At 42.9% G+C, this 22,500-nt stretch overlaps 1 protein-coding gene across 1 annotated transcript in view; it reads right to left on the bottom strand.

Annotated features, from left to right (window-relative positions):
• LOC121584478 (PDZ domain-containing protein 2) overlaps window positions 1–22,500 on the bottom strand; it is an 82,125-nt gene that overhangs the window by 31,016 nt on the left and 28,609 nt on the right. Inside the window, 5 exon segments of the mRNA XM_045225960.1 lie at window positions 10,387–10,519; window positions 11,617–11,734; window positions 18,491–18,644; window positions 18,646–18,720; window positions 19,584–19,772. Coding sequence (XP_045081895.1) covers window positions 10,387–10,519; window positions 11,617–11,734; window positions 18,491–18,644; window positions 18,646–18,720; window positions 19,584–19,772 — 669 coding nt within the window.

Raw genomic sequence — 22,500 nt, 5'->3', positions numbered from 1 at the left:
TGTTTGGAGGAAAAAGGGGGTCGCTTGCAAGCCGAAGAACACCATCCCAACCATGAAGCACGGGGGTGGCAGCATCATGCTGTGGGGGTGCTTTGCTGCAGGAGGGACTTGTGCACTTCACAAAATAGATGGCATCATGAGGAAGGAAAATTATGTGGATATATTGAAGCAACATCTCAAGACATCAGTCAGGAAGTTAAAGCTTGGTCGCAAATGGGTCTTCCAAATGGACAATGACCCCAAGCATACTTCCAAAGTTGTGGCAAAATGGCTTAAGGACAACAAAGTCAAGGTATTGGAGTGGCAATCACAAAGCCCTGACCTCAATCCTATAGAAAATTTGTGGGCAGAACTGAAAAAGCGTGTGTGAGCAAGGAGGCCCACAAACCTGACTCAGATACACCAGCTCTGTCAGGAGGAATGGGCCAAAATTCACCCACCTTATTGTGGGAAGCTTGTGGAAGGCTACCCAAAACGTTTGACCCAAGTTAAACAATTTAAAGGCAATGCTACCAAATACTAATTGAGTGTATGTGAACTTCTGCCCCCAGTGGGAATGTGATGAAAGAAATAAAAGCTGAAATAAATCATTCTCTCTACTATTATTCTGACATTTCACATTCTTAAAATAAAGTGGTGATCCTACCTGACCTAAAGACAGGGAATTTTGACTAGGATTAAATGTCAGGAATTGTGAAAAACAGAGTTTAAATGTATTTGGCGAAAGGTGTATGTAAACTTCCGACTTCAACTGTATATCGAATGGGTTTGTTGTAACATGGTAGGAGTATGATTAGCTAGTAGCTAACAGAAACACAGCAGTTTAAAAACTCAATGACATTATCACTCCATCTTCCAATGAAATACACCATTATATTTACAAAAACAAACAACATTCCTGCTGTAATTGTAGTGTGCTGACTATGTACTGTATACTGAACAAAAATATAAATGCAAAATGCAACAATTCCAAAGATTTTACTGAGTTCCAGTTCATATAAGGAAATCAGTCAATTTAAATTAATTAATTAGGCCCTAATCTATGGAGTTCACATGACTGGGCAGGGGCACAGCCACTTGGGAGCCAGGCCCAGCCAATCAGAATGAGTTTTTCCCCACAAAAGGACTTTATTACAGACAGAAATACTCCTCAGTTTCATCAGCTGTCCGGGTGGCTGGTCTCAGACGATCCCACAGGTGAAAAACCCGGATGTGGAGGTCCTGGACTGGCGTGGTTACACGTGGTCTGCGGTTGTGAGGCCGGATGGACGTACTGCCAAATTCTCTAAAACGACGTTGGAGGCGGCTTATGGTAGATAAATTAACATTCAGCTCTGGTGGACATTCCTGCAGTCAGCATGCTAATTGCACGCTCCCTCAAAACATGAGACATATGTGGCATTGTGTTGTGTGACAAAACTGCACATTTTAGAGTGGCCTTTTATTGTCCCCAGCACAAGGTGCACCTGTGTAATGATCATGCTGTTTAATACGTTTCTTGATATGCCACACCTGTCAGGTGGATGGGATTATCTTGGCAAAGGAGAAATGCTCACTAACTAGGGTGTAAACACATCTGTGCACAAAATGAGAGAAATAAGCTTTTTGTGCGTATTTCTGGGATCTTTTATTTAGCTCACGAAAAAGGGGACCAACACTTTCCATGTTGCATTTCTATTTTTGTTCATTATAGTTAGAGAGGTGTTTTGCTTTGTTTCATTTGATTGTACAAAGGCTTTCTAGTCTTCCTTTGCTTTCCCAGGCAGGGAAAAAAATACATTTCAAATATATATTTTTGATACATTTGTTAAGATACATTTCAAATATTTCAAATTGGCAAAATAATATGTATTTTTGGTTATATTTAATACATTTTAAATACATTCCAACATATATTACGGAATGCATTTACATTTTTTATATAAATGTATATTTAAATGTATATTTTCTGATGCATTAAACTGTATGTTAAATGCATCAGAAAAGTATTTCATGCATTTCAAAATACATTCCGAAATACATTAAAGAATGTATTTTAGAACATGTTTTCACATGTATTTATCGATATATTTTGTAGATATATTTTAAAATGTACTCCATATTCAAACATGCATTTAAATGTATTTGTAAGAAATATATTTCAAAATAAAATGTATGGCAAATAAATAAATAAATTAGCCAAATCATCTGGTGACGAACTGGTGACTGTCTTAACAATGAAACTGGTGACGAACTGGTGACTGTCTTAACAATGAAACTGGTGACGAACTGGTGACTGTCTTAACAATGAAACTGGTGACGAACTGGTGACTGTCTTAACAATGAAACTGGTGACGAACTGGTGACTGTCTTAACAATGAAACTGGTGACGAACTGGTGACTGTCTTAACAATGAAACTGGTGACGAACTGGTGACTGTCTTAACAATGAAACTGGTGACGAACTGGTGACTGTCTTAACAATGAAACTGGTGACGAACTGGTGACTGTCTTAACAATGAAACTGGTGACGAACTGGTGACTGTCTTAACAATGAAACAGGTGACGAACTGGTGACTGTCTTAACAATGAAACGGGTGACGAACTGGTGACTGTCTTAACAATGAAACTGGTGACGAACTGGTGACTGTCTTAACAATGAAACTGGTGACGAACTGGTGACTGTCTTAACAATGAAACTGGTGACGAACTGGTGACTGTCTTAACAATGAAACTGGTGACGAACTGGTGACTGTCTTAACAATGAAACTGGTGACGAACTGGTGACTGTCTTAACAATGAAACTGGTGACGAACTGGTGACTGTCTTAACAATGAAACTGGTGACGAACTGGTGACTGTCTTAACAATGAAACTGGTGACGAACTGGTGACTGTCTTAACAATGAAACTGGTGACGAACTGGTGACTGTCTTAACAATGAAACTGGTGACGAACTGGTGACTGTCTTAACAATGAAACTGGTGACGAACTGGTGACTGTCTTAACAATGAAACTTGAACACTTTACTTGACACCCAGTGTCATAACCATGTCATTATATGTCATAAAAGATGACATAACTTGTCATAACCTGTCATAGGGTGCGTTCGTAAATTCACTCTACTCCGATTTCTCTCGTCTGAGTGTGCCAGAGCGCAGAATAACTGATGAATTTACGAACGCTCAACACCCGTTGAATACGGCCGGTGTCAGTAAACGTCGGCAAAAAAGCGTAATTAAATTGTTGCCAGCATCACAGTTGCAGTCACCAACGCTCTGGATAACATGAAAACAGCCTAACCAGCTCTGCTAGGGCGAGTAAATCAAATCAAATCCCAATCAAACATTATTTGTCACATGCGCCGAATACAACAGGTGTAGACCTTAATGTGAAATGCTTACTTACAAGCCCTTAACCAACAATGCGGTTCAAGAAATAGAGTTAAGAAAATATTTACTAAATAAACTAAAGTAAAAAATAAAATAAAAAGTAACACAATAAAATTACATAACAATAACGAGGCTATATACAGGGGGTACCGGTACCGAGTCAATGTGCGGGGGTACAGGTTAGTCAAGGTAATTTGTACATGTAGGTAGGGGTAAAGTGACTATACACAGATAATAGACAGCGAGTAGCAGCAGTGTAAAAACAAATGGAGGGGAGGGGTGTGTCAATGTAAACAGTCTGGGTGGCCATTTGATTAATTGTTCAGCAGTCTTATAGCTTGGGGGTAGAAGCTGTTAAGGAGCCTTTTGGACCTAGACTTGGCGCTCCGGTACCGCTTGCCGTGCGGTAGCAGAGAGAACAGTCTATGACTAGGGTGGCTGGAGTCTTTGACAATTTTTAGGGCCTTCCTCTGACACCGCCTGGTATAGAGGTCCTGGATGGCAGGAAGCTTGGCCCCTCTGTAGTGCCTTGCGGTCGGAGGCCGAGCAGTTGCCATACCAGGCGGTGATGCAACCAGACAGGATGCTCTCGATGGTGCAGCTGTATAACTTTTTGAGGATATGGGGACCCATGCCAAATCTTTTCAGTCTCCTGAGGGGGAAAAGGTGTTGTCGTGCCCTCTTCACGACTGTCTTGGTGTGTTTGGACTATGATAGTTCGTTGGTGATGTGGACACCAAGGAACTTGAAACTCTCGACCCGCTCCACTACAGCCCTGTCGATGTTAATGGGGGCCTGTTCGGCCCTCCTTTTCCTGTAGTCCAGGATCATCTCCTTTGTCTTGCTCACATTGAGGGAGAGGTTGTTGTAAAATGGTCAGAGCGAGGTGTTCTCTCATTTGTGTCTGGAAGTAGCTAGCAAGTTAGCCAACATTAGCCAGATAGCTTGGGTGCTTGACTGCCGTTGTTAGGTCAGAACGCTCGGATCAACCCTACTCCTCGGCCAGAGCGTCTGAATTTACGAACGCCCAGACCACATTCCGAGTGAACTCTGGCACTCCAGATTGAATTTACAAACACACCCTTAATATGGTCATAACACTGTCATGACACACATTTAGACTTGTTGTGACACATATTGCGTTATTTTATGGCTGGTTATAACACCTACATAAGAGTGTAAAAACCCACAAAACCTACCACGGTAGTTATTTTACGGCTGGTTATGACACCTACATAAGACTGTCAAAACCTACCACACAAGGTAAAACATTCCATTACACCATGGCCTACTTGTCAACAGTATGTTTATGTTATATATTTTTTATTCTGAAATGTACTATATTAAATTATAATTGTAATTGCGCGCACGTTGATGTCAGACATGCACCTGCCTCAATGCTCTGTTTCTGATGACTGGGACGAACGCAGGAGCAGATTTCAGGAGCAGGACAAGACACCCTCTTTATGACTGATGACTGATTTAAGGTCATGTACATGATAGGCATATCTGGCTTATATGATAATGTGGTCATAATGCTTCTTGACAGCGTCATAAAGTGTATTTTCTTAGTCCAAGTAAAGTGACACAGGATGGTCATAATGCTTCTTGACAGTGTCATAAAGTGTATTTTCTTAGTCCAAGTAAAGTGACACAGGATGGTCATAATGCTTCTTGACAGTGTCATAAAGTGTATTTTCTACAAGTTATTTAAAATATGATGAAAAAAACATGACTGTAAAGAATTCATTACAACAACCAACAAAGGACTTAAGAAACAAACTTTCAAACGAAAGGAAACTTCTTGGCAGGGAAAAAACTAATTTGAATGAATGTGGGTTTTGACACTCTTATGTAGGTGTCATAACCAGCCATAAAATAACGCAATATATGTCACGACAGGTGTAAATATATGGGGTCATGACAGGGTTATGACCATATTATGACAGGTTATGACAAGTTATGTCAGATGTTATGACATATTTTAACATGGTTATGACACTGGGTGTCAAGTAAAGTGTTACCCACACATAGTAGTGGTACAGGCGACTATGTGACTAATTTGAGGTGATAAGTCAACTTTTTAATAAAAGCATGAAACTTGGTACACTTGTACAGTTTGGGACTCTGACTATCGCAGAAAATGCCTCCTGGCGGCCGTGGTGGCCATTTCTTCTTCCGCCGCCATAACCGAATAATGTATTTTCTGTCATATCTCCTCAACCAAACATGATAACACAGAAAAGGTGACGTCTACCCCTATGTTTTGATAGTCAAAGGATTACAATGATGCTATGCAAACACATTTTTTTTATTAAAACTCTGGCGACCGTGGCGGCCATTTTGCTATTCCGTCATAACTGGACAATGTATTTTCCGTCATATTTGTTGAACCAAACATGATAACACAGAAAAGGTGACGTCTACAGCTATGTTTTGTTGGTCATGGTTGCCATGTACAACATAATAAGCAGTTTAGATTATTCTATAATGTTGGAATGCCATGGTCAGCCATGGGAAGAAATCCAATAAAATCGCTGTATAAACGCAATATCATATTATTTCTGTGGCATACAAAGCCATACAGTTATCTGCTACTGTCGTCTTTCCCCTGGTGGTGAATGTGGGTACTGTTATCTGCTACTGTCGTCTTTCCCCTGGTGGTGAATGTGGGTACTGTTATCTGCTACTGTCGTCTTTCCCCTGGTGGTGAATGTGGGTACTGTTATCTGCTACTGTCGTCTTTCCCCTGGTGGTGAATGTGGATATATAATATATAATATAATAATATAATATGCCATTTAGCAGACGCTTTTATCCAAAGCGACTTACAGTCATGCGTGCATACATTTTTTGTGTATGGGTGGTCCCGGGGATCGAACCCACTACCTTAGCGTTATAAGCGCCGTGCTCTACCAGCTGAGCTACAGAGGACCACTGGATACTGTGTGATGGGACACAGAAGGATTTGTCTGGACCCAGGGACTTGGTGATTTCATGGGCATGTACCTCAAGTGCTTGGTTCGTCCCAAATACCACCCACCTCTACTCAAGTTATATTTCAGAGGAGAACATTTCCATTTTGGAGCACTTCACAATTCTCCTTTATGATCGCACTAACAGTCAAGATAACATCAATAGAATTCATTTTGAGATGTTCATGAAGAAAATACCAGAAAAGGAGCAAATCCACAAATGATGCTTTGGTGCATCATATTCCATTCACCTTTATTTACACAGGTAAGCCAATTAAGAACAAATTCTTATTTACAATGACATCAAAATCATTGAACACAAATGTTATTCTTTTAGCCCTTTTCAAAACAATGATTGTCACCAGAGTGCTTTACACCAACCCCCAAAGAGCAAGAAGCAGCTCTGTGGCAAGGAAAAATGAAGAAAAGATGGAAGGAACCTCCTATAGTTGTACCGGGTAAAGATGGAAGGAACCTCCTATAGTTGTACCGGGTAAAGATGGAAGGAACCTCCTATAGTTGTACCGGGTAAAGATGGAAGGAACCTCCTATAGTTGTACCGGGTAAAGATGGAAGGAACCTCCTATAGTTGTACCGGGTAAAGATGGAAGGAACCTCCTATAGTTGTACCGGGTAAAGATGGAAGGAACCTCCTATTGTTGTACCGGGTAAAGATGGAAGGAACCTCCTATAGTTGTACCGGGTAAAGATGGAAGGAACTTCCTATAGTTGTACCGGGTTGAAGGTTGGAGTGTATATGACCAGCTATTCCAGAGAGTATGGTAGAGTATAGTGGGGGAAAAAAGTATTTAGTCAGCCACCAATTGTGCAAGTTCTCCCACTTAAAAAGATGAGAGAGGCCTGTAATTTTCATCATAGGTACACGTCAACTATGACAGACAAAATGAGAAAAATAAATCCAGAAAATCACATTGTAGGATTTTTAATGAATTTATTTGCAAATTATGGTGGAAAATAAGTATTGTGATAGGCTACAGCAACTCCATGTCATGATAGTGGTAGGCTACAACAACTCCATGTCATGATAGTGGTAGGCTACAACAACTCCATGTCATGATAGTGGTAGGCTACAACAACTCCATGTCATGATAGTGGTAGGCTACAACAACAACTCCATGTCATGATAGTGGTAGGCTACAACAACTCCATGTCATGATAGTGGTAGGCTATAACAACTCCATGTCATGATGGTGGTAGGCTACAACAGCAACTCCATGTCATGATGGTAGTAGGCTACAACAACTCCATGTCATGATAGTGGTAGGCTACAACAACAACTCCATGTCATGATGGTGGTAGGCTACAACAACAACTCCATGTCATGATAGTGGTAGGCTACAACAACTCCATGTCATGATAGTGGTAGGCTACAACAACTCCATGTCATGATAGTGGTAGGCTACAACAACAACTCCATGTCATGATGGTGGTAGGCTACAACAACTCCATGTCATGATAGTGGTAGGCTACAACAACTCCATGTCATGATAGTGGTAGGCTAAAACAACAACTCCATGTCATGATGGTGGTAGGCTACAACAACAACTCCATGTCATGATAGTGGTAGGCTACAACAACTCCATGTCATGATAGTGGTAGGCTACAACAACAACTCCATGTCATGATGGTGGTAGGCTACAACAACAACTCCATGTCATGATGGTGGTAGGCTACAACAACAACTCCATGTCATGATAGTGGTAGGCTACAACAACTCCATGTCATGATGGTGGTAGGCTACAACAACAACTCCATGTCATGATAGTGGTAGGCTACAACAACTCCATGTCATGATAGTGGTAGGCTACAACAACTCCATGTCATGATGGTGGTAGGCTACAACAACAACTCCATGTCATGATAGTGGTAGGCTACAACAACTCCATGTCATGATAGTGGTAGGCTACAACAACAACTCCATGTCATGATAGTGGTAGGCTACAACAACAACTCCATGTCATGATGGTGGTAGGCTACAACAACAACTCCATGTCATGATAGTGGTAGGCTACAACAACTCCATGTCATGATAGTGGTAGGCTACAACAACAACTCCATGTCATGATAGTGGTAGGCTACAACAACTCCATGTCATGATAGTGGTAGGCTACAGCAACATAACATATCATTGTGTGCCTCCAAGCTTACTTTAACGTTATGGTTATTATAACACATTTGCGCATAAAGGTGTTTCCGCCACAATCGTCACATAATCTATTTCACAGCTTAAAAAAATTATCCACTGTTACGTTCCCTAGATGTCGTCGCTCAACAGAAAAGTTAACTAAAAAAGGAGTTACTTTGACAACCAAACCAAAACAGACCAGACCAAACCAAAACATACCAAAACAGACCAGACCAAAACAGACCAGACCAGAACAAGACCAAACCAGAACAGACCAGAACCGACCAAACCAAACCAGACCGAACCAAAACAGACCAGACCAAAACAGAACAGACCAAAACAGACCAAAACAGACCAAAACAGACCAGAACAGACCAAACCAAAACAGAAGGGGTTTCAAACAGGTTCAGACACCCATGGGGGTGTCCACTAAATGTTGGCAAAGCAACTAGAAAGGGTCCTAAAGACTTACCATGGTCGTCCACCATTATTTAATAATTGTTGTACATGGCATACTGTATACTACATACTTAATGAGTATATACTACATACTATATACTATTAGTTCATTTTTAGTATACTGTAAACGAACGGTATCCTTTCAGCGTACTAGCGCTTTGCCTGTCTACCGGAAGTTGATGCTGTTGCTATGCAACCTGTTGCTAGCTTGTTAGCATAACAAATTACTAACTAGACATTTTACGACTTCGGGTGTGTTATTAAATTCAATCTGGAGTGCCAGAGTGCGCTCAGAGTGCGTTGTCAGATTGTTTGTAAGGCAGTGTCACTGGATGCTCTGGCCGAGGAGTAGGGTTGATCGGAGCGTTCTGACCTCACAACGGCAGTCAAGCACCCAAGCTAACTGGCTAGCTACTTCCAATACAAATGAGAGACCTCACTGACCATTTTACTCGCCCTAGCAGAGCTGGTTAGGCTGTTTTCATGTCATCCAGAGCGTTGGTGACTGTAACAGTGCTGGCAACAATTTTATTAAGTTTTTTTGCCGAAGTTTACTGACACCGGTCATATTCAACGGGAGTTGAGCATTCGTAAATTCATCAGTTATTCTGCGCTCTGGCACACTCAGACGAGAGTGCTCTGAAATCGGAGTAGATAGCCAGAGCGAATTTACGAACGCACCCGAATGTCCATTGAGAACGCACAAGGACTATACCACTTAGCTAAGCTAAGAATGAATAATCAAGTCAATAAACGTTGGGTAGTTAGTTAGATAGCATATAGTAGCCAAGTAACGTTAGGTAACTTAGCTAGCTAACATACCAGTACACATACTGCTGTAATGCTATGTGGTTCATAAGGATAGCGTAGCTAACAAATTGTCAGCCAACATAACGTGTAGCGTAACTTATTTGAAAAGTCATTACATTATTACATTACTCAACATTTTCTTAACATTTGTCATAATTAGTTAAAGCAATGAATTTGTATCTGCTCTCGTCGGACTTCGGCTGCATATTTTCCGCAATTTTCTTCAAATCTGAAAACGTTGTGAAGCCACGTCCATTTTCTGAAGAATTGCATTATGGTCCCGAAAAGCACGGAAATAGTGTCCTCTGCTTATATACTTCGTATTTTGGCGAATGTAGTACGACATCCGGGAACTTTTGGCATACTAACTATATCCATACTATGACCAATAAGCATACTACATACTCAATTTAAGTCACAAATAGTACTGTTAGTGTGGTTAGTATGAGTATTGGAACACAGCTCATGACTTATGTTGTTACTGTGGGTTGGAATGATTGATGTAGTGGGATAATTAGCTGTAGGTCAGCAGGTAGGGTGTGTGTGTGTGTGTGTGTATGTGTGCGTGAGTGTGCGCGTGTGTATGCGCGTGTGTGTGTGTGTGCATGCGTGTGCGTGCGTGTCTTACCTTGGGGTTGGGATGTCGGCTGATGATGAGGCTGACGGGTCCGGGTCCACACTCACTCATGATGGCGTAGGCCTCACTCAGAGCCACGTGACGCAGACTCACTGAGTCCACCTCCAAGAGCTGGTCCCCTCGACTAGATGAGGAAGAGACGCATTCAAAATCAGTTAGTATTACTCAGTAAATAACCCTCAGAGCAGAAGCCTGTGATGAAGAACACGGAGACAGACAGACAGACAGACAGACAGGCAGACAGATACATTTACATTTTAGACATTTAGCAGAAGCTCTTATCCAGAGCGACTTACAGTTAGTGAGTGCATACATATATATTTTTTTTTTCTCTCTCTCTCTCTCTCTCTCTCTCTCTCTGTCTCTCTCTGTCTCTCTCTGTCTCTCTCTGTCTCTCTCTCTCTCTCTCTCTCTCTGTCTCTCTCTGTCTCTCTCTGTCTCTCTCGCTCTCTCTCTCCTCTCCCTCTGTCTCTCTGTCTCTCTGTCTCTCTCTCTCTCTCCCCCTCTCTCCCCTCTCTCCCTCCCTCCCTCCCTCTCTCCCTCCCTCCCTCCCTCCCACAGGGACCCAAGTTCCTCTCTCTCTCTCTCTCTCTCTCCCTTCCACAATTATCTGCTGTTCTGTTCTGTTCTCCCATGGGGACCCAGTTCCTCTCTCTCTCTCTCTCTCCCTTCCTCAATTTAGGAGAACCCATGAGGCTGCACTCTACTGTGTGTGTGTGTGTGTGTGTGTGTGTGTGTGTGTGTGTGTGTGTGTGTGTGTCCCTGTCCGTCTGAGAGATCTTCAACTGATGTTGTTGAGAGCTGTTTGAAGTGGGCTCCGGGGCTACTTAGCCTTATTTAAATGCAACATGATTGACATCAGCAGCCATTTGCTTCCCCTCTCAGACCTTGCTAGGATTCTTAGTAGTTCATTTGCCTTATATCTTATTTCTAAAATGTGTTTATGTATTTCTTTAGATTTTAAGATGATTACTAGCTGATTGAAATCAAGGTATCCTATTAAGGGGACCCTACAGGTGATGTTTCTAGTTACTAGCTGCAAATATCTACAACACATCTAGTGCAGCTCTGTAGACATTAAGAATACTATTGGTTCTTTAAGGGAAAGAGCCTAACCCCTAAAAAGCCTAACCACACTCAACATGGAATTTAAATCCTGTAAATGTGGAGATCATGACCTGATCCAAGGGCTGCATCTAGGGGAGCAGGGTTGTGACATACCTGAGTCGTCCATCCATCTTGGCGACAGAGCCGGGGGCCAGACTGTGGATGTAGATGGCTGGAGCACTGTTCTCTAGGGTTAGACAGCAGGCCCCTATTCCCAGACCCACCCCAGGCTCTGAGAGAGAAACACACACACACACACACACACACACACACACACACACCACAGAAATGGAACACACACACGCGCACACACACACAGGACACAAAAAAGAATAGCACAGCAGATTAGACACAAGGGAGGAGCAAGTTTCATTTGTAGCATTTCTCAATGTCCTTCTCTCCTCATCTGGCTTCCTCATGAAGTGTAAGATATATACATTTGTATTGAAGTTACAGTTTCAGGCCAAAAGCATAGAGAGGGCATATGAAATGGAGACATCCCATTTTTCTAATGAAACCAGTGATTACTTAATCATACCAAAGCAAAGTGTGGTACCTTCCTAACGAGAGACGCGCAAATTAAAGATAAATCAAATCTAGAGAAATGACACCTCCAGGTATTGAGCAATCCTTCCTGAAGTTCATTTCCTCAAAGATTTCCTCTGCTGTGATCCAAGACAAACAGGTTTGTACCCTGGCAGGACAGTCTCTTGTTTATAAAATGTCCTCTGCTGTGATCCAAGACTAACAGGTTTGTACCCTGGCAGGACAGTCTAACTCTGTTATGATCACAGGTGTTCAACTGGTTGGTCAACGGTTTCCATTGAAATACAGTCTAATGATGGTCTGTCGGTGCCAGCGTGCATTACGTGTTCTGAATGCAATGCTAACACCTTAAAATTAATATGGAGTTGGTCTCCCCTTTGCCGCTATAACAGCCTCCACCCTTTTGGGAAGGCTTTCCACTAGATGTTGGAACATTGCTGCGGGGACTTGCTTCCATTCAGCCACAAGAGCATTAGTGAGGTCGGGCACTGATGTTGGGCGATTAGGCCTGGCTCGCAGTCGGCGTTCCAATTCATCCCAAAGGTGTTCGATGGGGTTGAGGTCAGGGCTCTGTGCAGGCCAGTCAAGCTCTTCCACACTGATCTCGACAAACCATTTCTGTATGGTCCTCGCTTTGTGCACGGGGGCATTGTCATGCTGAAACAGGAAAGGGCCTTCACCAAACTGTTGTCACAAAGTTGGAAGCACAGAATCATCTAGAATGTCATTGTATGCTGTAGCGTTAAGATTTCCCTTCACTGGAACTAAGGGGCCTAGCCCGAACCATGAAAAACAGCCCCAGACAATTATTCCTCCTCCACCATACCATCAGACGTCACTTCCTGTTGAACGCGGAAGAGCTCGGATTTGTTGTTTTGAACAGTTTGTTGTTTCGAAAGTGTATTGGGAAGTTCTTAGTAGCTAGCTAACTTTTTAGTTTGGATCCCGCGACACAGTTCGCATCAGTTGCTGGGATTGCTAGTCTCTGTCCAGAGATCCTGCCGACCAAGGACGGGTCTGAGGAGCTATTTGGCGTTGCAGTTAGCCTAGCTGCTAGCTAGCAGCATATCAAGCTAGTGGGGTTTTCTAGTTGAGGGTTTGTGGCGGTCTAGATCCCTGCTGTTTGTTGTTTTCCATCTTCCCTGTGACCTGTCCTGTCTGGAACTGCGAGGAGTAACAGTGTAACCTAAGTTGCTAGCTACCATGACAAAGACCAAAGCCGGCGGGAGTCCTGTTGAGGAGTCGTGTCTCTCTATCACACGTGAAGGATCTTTTAAACTAACAAAAAATAGTTCTACAAGCAGTTGTTACAACAACAAGAAAATAGCTTCAAGTGCTTAGTCCAAATACTGGTGGATTCGACCAATAAAATACTGGACGACCTGACCAGAGAGGTCCAGGACCTGAAGAACAGCTTGCAGTTCTCCCAGGGTCAGCTCGATGAGTTGAAACAGGAGAACTGCAAGATTACAGCAATCTATAAGTCATTGAGAGAGGACATCAGTTCTGTGTGTGAATCCATAATAACAATGACGGATGAATCAGACTATCTCGAGGGACAATCAAGGCGTAACAACATGGTTGTTGACGGAATTGCAGAATCTCCACATGAGACCTGGATGGAATCTGAGGACAAAGTGAGGAAAATGATCTATGAGAAATTGAAGATGGACCACAGGAAGATTGAGGTGGAGCGCGCTCACAGGACTGGAAAACCCAACACCGGCCCAGGTGACAGGCCCAGGCCGATAGTGGTCAAGTTCCTGAGGTTCAAGGACAAGGTAGCAGTTCTGGAAAGAGCCAAGAACTTGAGAGGAACGTATATCTTTCTCAACGAGGACTATCCTGAAGCTGTGCGCCAGAACAGGAAAGAACTTATCCCAGCCATGAAAGCTGCCAGAGCGCGTGGGGACATTGCTTACATCCGCTATGACAGGCTCATTGTCCACCCTCCCTCCCAGAGGCCTGGAAGGGATGAGAGAGCCAAGCCTATGGGTTCGTAGCTTCAACCCCGCAGCACACGCACACTCGTACACACACCAATTGATTAATTGACTGCTGAATGTATATATTTTTCTCTTGCTTTGTTTGCTCTTTTCAGTATTATGTCTATCTCTGATAAGCTACCCAGGAAAGGGCTGAAAATAGCCCATATTAATATATGTAGCTTTAGAAATACGTTTCATGAAAATCAAAAACTTGCTAACATCAGATAACATTAATATATTAGCAATTTCTGAGACGCACTTAGATAATTCATTTGATGATACAGCAGTAGCAATACAAGAATATAACATCTATAGAAGAGACAGGAAAGCTTATGGGGGAGGTGTTGCTGTATATATTCAGAGCCATATCCCTGTAATGCTTAGAGAAGATCTTATGTCAAGTGTTATTGAAGTGTTGTGGTTGCAGGTTCACTTGCCACATCTAAAGCCTTTTCTTTTGGGGGGTTGCTATAGGCCACCAAGTGCTTATAGTCAGTATCTAAATAATATGTGTGAAATGCTTGATAGTGTTGTATGTAAACAGAGAGATCTACTTTCTTGAGGACCTGAATATTGACTGGTGTTCAAGAGGAAGCTTCTCACTGTAACCAGTGCCTGTAATCTGGTTCAGGTTATTAATCAACCTACCAGGGTGTTTACAAACACTACAGGAACAAGATCATCCACATGTATCAATCACATTTTTACTAAACTTTGTTCTGAAGCTGTATCCGTACCCATTGGATGCAGTGATCACAATTTAGTGGCTATATCCAGGAAAGCCAAAGTTCCAACAGCTGGGCCTAAAATAGTATATAAGAGGTCATATAAAAGATTTTGCTGTGACTCATATGTGGATGATGTAAAAAATATTTGTTGGTCTGATGTGATTAATAAGGAGCATCCAGACGCTGCACTTGATGAATTTATTAAATTGTTTCTTCCAATTATTGACAAACATGCACCTGTTATGAAACTGACTGTTTGTCACGCCCTGACATAGAGATCTCTAGTTGGTTTGGTCAGGGTGTGAATATCTATGTGTAGAGCTATGTTATCTATTTCTATGTTGGCCGGGTGTGGTTCCCAATCAGAGGCAGCTGTCGATCGTTGTCTCTGATTGGGGATCATACTTAGGCAGCCATGTTGCCCACCTTTAGTTGTGGGATCTTGTTTCTGGTTTGGCTTGTTTATGTGTAGCCCATTAGAACTTCACGTTACATTGTTGTTTTGTCGTGTGTTTACTTCTTAATTAAACATGTAAGCATTCCACGCTGCACCTTGGTCCAATCCTTTACTCAACGACGAACGTGACAACTGTTAGAACTGTTAAGGCTCCATGGATTGATGAGGAATTGAAAAACTGTATGGTTGAAAGAGACGGGGCAAAAGGAGTGGCTAATAAGTCTGGCTGCACATCTGACTGGTTGACTTACTGCACATTGAGAAATTATGTGACTAAACTCAACAAAAAGAAGAAGCAACTGTATTATGAAGCCAAGATCAATGATATAAAGAATGATGGGAAAAAAAACGTTGGATTACTTTAAATGAAATTATGGGCAGAAAGACAAATTCAACTCCATCTTTCATCGAATCAGATGGTTTATTCATCACAAAACCATTTGATGTTACCAATTATTTGAATGATTACTTCATTGGCAAAGTGGGCAAATTTAGGCAGGAAATGCCAACAATTAACAGTGAGCCATCGTATTCATGCATAAAAAAAACAAATCATTAAAGAAAAAGTTTTAATTTTGTAAAGTTAATGTGGGAGAGGTGGAAATATTATTGTTATCGATCAATAATGACAAACCTCCTGGCATTGACAACTTAGATAGAAAGCTACTGAGGATGGTAGCTGACTCTATAGCCACTCCTATCTGCCAAATTAATTCCGCTACCCAAGAGTGGTAGCGGAATTAATTTGGCAGATAGGAGTGGCTATAGAGTCAGCTACCATCCTCAGTAGCTTTCCATCTAAGTTGTCAATGCCAGCAGCCTTTACTGGTTCTAACAGCAGACCTATAAGCTTGCTGCCAGCTCTTAGCAAACTGTTGGAAAAAAATGTGTTTGACCAAATTCAATGCTATTTCTCTGTAAACAAATTAACAACAGACTTTCAACATGCTTATAGGGAAGGGCACTCGACATGTACTGCACTGACACAAATGACTGATGATTGGTTGAAAGAAATAGATAATAAGAAGATTGTGGGAGCTGTACTGTTAGATTTCAGTGCAGCCTTTGATATAATTGACCATAACCTGTTGTTGAAAAAACGTATGTGTTATGGCTTTCGATCTAATAGAACTCAAAGAATTCTCTAATGTCAAACATGTAAAGTGTGGTGTACCGCAGGGCAGCTCTCTAGGCCCTCTACTCTTTTCTATTTTTACCAATGACCTGCCACTGGCATTAATCAAAGCATGTGTGTCCATGTATGCTAATGATTCAACCATATACGCATCAGCAACCACAGCTAATGAAGTCACTGAAACCCTTAACAAAGAGTTGCAGTCTGTTTTGGAATGGCCACTATTAAACTGGTCCTGAACATCTCTAAAACTAAGAGCATTGTATTTGGTACAAATCATTCCCTAAGTTCTAGACCTCAGCTGAATCTGGTAATGAATGGTGTGGCTGTTGAACAAGCTGAGGAGACTAAATTACTTGCCGTTACCTTAGATTGTAAACTATCATGGTTAAAACATATAGATTCAATGGTTGTAAAGATGGGAAGAGGTCTGTCCGTAATAAAGAGATGCTCTGCTTTTTTGACACCACACTCCAAAAAGCAAGTTCTGCAGGCTCTAGGTTTGTCTAATCTTGATGATTGTCCAGTCGTGTGGTCCAGTGCTGCAAGGAAAGACCTAGTTAAGCTGCAGCTGGCCCAGAACAGAGCAGCACGTCTTGCTCTTTATTGTAATCAGAGGGCTGATATAAATAATATGCATGCCAGTCTCTCTTGGCTAAGAGTTGAGGAAAGACTGACAGCATCACTTCTTCTTTTTACAAGAAACATTAATGTGTTGGAAATCCCAAATTGTTTGCATAGTCAACTTACACACAGCTCTGACACACACACTTACCCCACCAGACATGCCACCAGGGGTCTTTTCACAGTCCCCAAATCCAGAACAAATTCAAGAAAGCATACAGTATTATATAGAGCCATTATTGCATGGAACTCATATTGCTCAAATAAACAGCAAACCTGGTTTCAGAAAACAGATAAAGCAACACCTCATGGCACAACGCCTCTCCCCTATTTGACCTAGATAGTTTGTGTGTATGTATTGATATTTCGGCTACGTGTTTTTTTATGGAGTTCTGTCCTTGAGCTGTTCTTGTCTATTAATGTTCTGTATTATGTCATGTTTCATGTTTTGTGTGGACCCCAGGAAGAGTAGCTGCTGCTTTTGCAACAGCTAATGGGGATCCTAATAAAATACCAAATTCCTCCTCCACCAAACTTTACAGTTTGCACTATGCATTGGGGCAGGTAGTGCTCTCTTGGCATCCACCAAAGCCAGATTCATCCGTCGGACTGCCAGATGGTGAAGCGTGATTAATCACTCCAGAGAATGCGTTTCCACTGCTCCAGAGTCCAATGGCGGCGAGCTTTACACCACTCCAGCCAACGCTTGGCATTGCACATGGTGATCTTAGGCTTGTGTGTGGCTGCTCGGCCATGGAAACACATTTCATGAAGCTCCCGACGAACAGTTATTGTGCAGACGTTGCTTCCAGAGGCAGTTTGGAACTCGGTAGTGAGTGTTGCAACCGAGGACAGACGATTTTTACGTGCTACGCACTTCAGCACTCGGCGGTCCCGTTCTGTGAGCTTGTGTAGATTACCACTTCATGGCTGAGCCGTTGTTGCTCCTAGACGTTTCCACTTCACAAGAACAGCACTTACAGTTGACCGGGGCAGCTCTAGCAGGGCAGAAATTTGACGGACTGACTTGTTGGAAAGGTGGCATCCTATGACGGTGCCATGTTGAAAGTCACTGAGCTCTTCGTGAAAGACTATTCTACTGCCAATGTTTGTCTATGGAGATTGCATGGCTGTGTGCTCGATTTTATACACCTGTCAGCAACGGGTGTGGCTGAAATAGCCGAATCTACTAATTTGAAGGGGTGTCCACATACTTTTGTATATACTGTATAGTGTATCCTGTTATTGTTAAGTGTGTTATTGCATTGAGAGAGTTGATGGAGGAATTTTAGAGTGGCAACTTATTCCCTATGCCCATCCAATCTCCATACACCTTAACCAAGACCACTTGGAATAGTTTAGAGAGTCTAACTGGGTCAGAATCTAATGGAGTATTTGGTCTCAAATTAATGTCAACTCTAGTAAACAAAAGCACATCCCACACCAGAGGGAACTGAGGTTAACAACTGAACTGAAACAGCACAGTTCAACCCCCCCTTTTGATAGCTACCTTTACTGAGTGTAACCTCCATAACGATGCGGTCCTTGGGGCCAGGCCTGGGCGGTCCCTTGCGGGCTTCGGGGGGTTCGTCGAAAGTGGAGGGTATGGGGGTACCCCCACTGGCGTTGGAGTTCGGGGAGGAGGAGCGACTGAGGAGGGTGGGGGGTGGGGCACGGAGTCAGGCTGGGGCTGCGGAGACGAGTCCTCACAGTCAGGGTGACCACACCCTTCTTCAGTTGCTGCAGGGGGAACAAAGTAAAACACACGAGATACAGTGTTAGGACCACAACAACAACAACAACAACAACAACAACAACAACATACTGAGAGAGATACAGTGTTAGGACCACAACAACAACAACAACAACAACAACATACTGAGAGAGACACAGTGTTAGGACCACAACAACAACAACAACAACAACAACATACTGAGAGAGATACAGTGTTAGGACCACAACAACAACAACAACATACTGAGAGAGATACAGTGTTAGGACAACAACAACAACAACAACATACTGAGAGACACACAGTGTTAGGACCACAACAACAACAACAACATACTGAGAGACACACAGTGTTAGGACCACAACAACAACAACAACAACATACTGAGAGAGACACAGTGTCAGGTTTGACTTACTCAATGATAGAAACCTACTAAGATGCACCATCTCTTTTTGAAGGGGTTAGAGAATAGATATTGAAGAATAGATATTGCACTTTGAAATCAAAGAGGATGGATGGAGGTTCCAAAAGGACACACTTGTTTTCCTGATCAATGACACTGATTGACTGGTTGATTGATAGATTTTAGGGGGTAAACATTTCGTACAGCTAAAAAACGTTTATTTCCCAGTTTCCTTTCCTGACAGCAGCAAGGCAGTCTTCTGTATACAGCAGGAGTTAATCTGCTGTCATGTCATTTACATACATCAGGAACAGGCCCTAGTATCGACCCTGTGTTACACCACATCATATCCCCTTAGAATCTGATAGCATCCCATATAGTCTTCTGCTTCCAGTTTCGCTTGAAGCTCTGGATGGCCTAAACCTTAATCCTAACCCTGTACTAACCTTAACCCAGACTGCTGCTTACCTTGAAGGTTTGTATGGCCTGCTGGTGGGTTAGGCCCTGGAGAGAGTCTCCATTCACCTCCAGAATCTCATCTCCCTCTTTCAGTCTTCCATCTGCGACCGCTGCTCCGTTAGGGAAGATAGTCTTGACGAAGATCCCCATCCTTCCTCGGGCAGAGTCCTGACCACCGACGATGCTGAACCCCAGCCCCTAACAGACGCACACACACACACACACACACACACACACAAGTTTCAGAACCACAGAACAGTACCAACTACCAACAATACTGTCTGAACCCCAGGCCCGTAACCTGACAGAGAGAAAGGTTTTCAAAACCACAGAACAGGTCAAAAACAGCAACAATAGTTAGGGGGTCCCTAACACATACAAACACCAAGGAATTACGCCTCATTCGTGCAGAACCACCAACGAAGCACCAACCAACTGCATGACTGACTAACAGCAAATCCCACTCATGACCAGGTACGTGCCCAACCACACACAAAACACATGGAAGAACATGGCTTCAGTAGACTCAACAATACAACCACATTCACTGTGAGATTGTATCATTGCTTTCAATAACACATTACCTACAACTTTGTCTGACTAAAATCTACCAGCATGAACATGCGGTTACTTATACAGTGCCTTCGGAAAGTATTCAGACCCCTTGACTTTTTCCACATTTTGTTACGTTACAGCCTTATTCTAAAATTGATGAAATCTTTTTTTTCCCCTCATCAATCTACACACAATACCCCATAATAACAAAGCAAAAACAGGTTTTTAGAAATCTTTGCTAATTTATATTTGTACAAAAAAAACGTAAATATCACATTTACATAAGTATTCAGACCCTTTACTCAGTACTTTGTTGAAGCACCTTTAGCAGCAATTACAGCCTCGAGTCTTCTTGGGTATGACGCTACAAGCTTGGCACACCTGTATTTGGGGAGTTTCTCCCATTCTTCTCTGCAGATCCTCTCAAGCTCTGTCAGGTTGGATGTGGAGCGTCGCTGCACAGCTATTTTCAGGTCTCTCCAGAGATGTTCGAACGGGTTCAAGTCCGGGCTCTGGCTGGGCCACTCAAAGACATTCAGAGACTTGTCCCGAAGCCACTCCTGCATTGTCTTGGCTGTGTGCTTAGGGTTGTTGTCCTGTTGGATGGTGAACGTTCACCCCAGTCTGAGGTCCTGAGCGCTCTGGAGCAGGTTTTCATCAAGGATCTCTCTGTACTTTGGTCCGTTCATCTTTCCCTCGATCCTGACTAGTCTCCCAGTCCCTGCCACTGAAAAACATCCCCACAGCATGATGCTGCCACCACCATTCTTCACCGTAGGGATGGTGCCAGGTTTCCGACAGACGTGATGCTTGGCATTCAGGCCAAAGAGTTTAATCTTGGTTTCATCAGACCAGAAAATCTTGTTTCTCATGGTCTGAGAGTCTTTAAGTGCCTTTTGGCAAACTCCAAGCGGGCTGTCATGTGTTTTTTACTGAGGAGTGGCTTCTGTCTGGCAACACTCTACCATAAAGGCCTGATTGGTGGAGTGCTGCAGAGATGGTTGTCCTTCTGGAAGGTTCTCCCATCTCCACAGAGGCACTCTCGAGCTCTTTCAGAGTGACCATTGGGTTCTTGGTCACCTCCCTGACCCAAGGCCCTTCTCCCCCGATTGCTCAGTTTGGGCGGGCGGCCAGCTCTAGGAAGAGTCTTGGTGGTTCTAAACTTCTTCCATTTAAGAATGATGGAGGCCACTGTGTTCTTGGGGACCTTCAATGCTGCAGACATTTTTTGGTACCCTTCCCCAGATCTGTGCATCGACACAATCCTGTCTCGGCGCTCTAAGGACAATTCCTTCGACCTCATGGCTTGGTTTTTGCTCTGACATGCACTGTCAACTGTGGGACCTTATATAGACAGGTGTGTGCCTTTCCAAATCATGTCCAATCAATTGAATTTACCACAGGTGGACTCCAATCAAGTTGTAGAAACATCTCAAGGATGATCAATGGAAACAGGATGCACCTGAGCTCAATTTCAAGTCTCATAGTAAAGGGTGTGAATACTTATGATAGTATATACTTTGATAGGAAACATCCCTCTCAGTCTAGCTGACAACCATGTTATTTTCTACTCCCTATATATAACCATGTTATTTTTACTCTTCATTTGTATTCACTGTCTCTATTTCTATTTTTATTTGATTTATTTCATTAATTTCTCCATTGTTGGAAAAGGGCCCCCGTAAGTCAGCATTTAACCTTTAGTCTACACCTGTTGTTTACGAAGCATGTGACAAATAACATTTGATTGAGCGTGTCAGGTAGCTTTACAGCCTAGCTAACACAGCCTAGCTAACACAGCCTAGCTAACACAGCCTAGCTAACACAGCCTAGCGGACACAGCCTAGCTAACACAGCCTAGCTAACACAGCCTAGCGGACACAGCCTAGCTAACACAGCCTAGCGGACACAGCCTAGCTAACACAGCCTAGCTAACACAGCCTAGCTAACACAGCCTAGTAACACAGCCTAGCGGACACAGCCTAGCGGACACAGCCTAGCTAACACAGCCTAGCTAACACAGCCTAGCTAACACAGCCTAGCTAACACAGCCTAGCGGACACAGCCTAGCTAACACAGCCTAGCTAACACAGCCTAGCGGACACAGCCTAGCTAACACAGCCTAGCTAACACAGCCTAGCTAACACAGCCTAGCTAACACAGCCTAGCTGACACAGCCTAGCGGACACAGCCTAGCTAACACAGCCTAGCTAACACAGCCTAGCTAACACAGCCTAGCTAACACAGCCTAGCTAACACAGCCTAGCTAACACAGCCTAGCTAACACAGCCTAGCTAACACAGCCTAGTGGACACAGCCTAGCTAACACAGCCTAGCTAACACAGCCTAGCTAACACAGCCTAGTAACACA

Source organism: Coregonus clupeaformis, chromosome 16, assembly GCF_020615455.1.
Source record: "Coregonus clupeaformis isolate EN_2021a chromosome 16, ASM2061545v1, whole genome shotgun sequence".
NCBI classification, from domain to species: Eukaryota; Metazoa; Chordata; class Actinopteri; order Salmoniformes; family Salmonidae; genus Coregonus; species Coregonus clupeaformis.
This window is presented reverse-complemented; position numbering and strand designations above follow the sequence as displayed.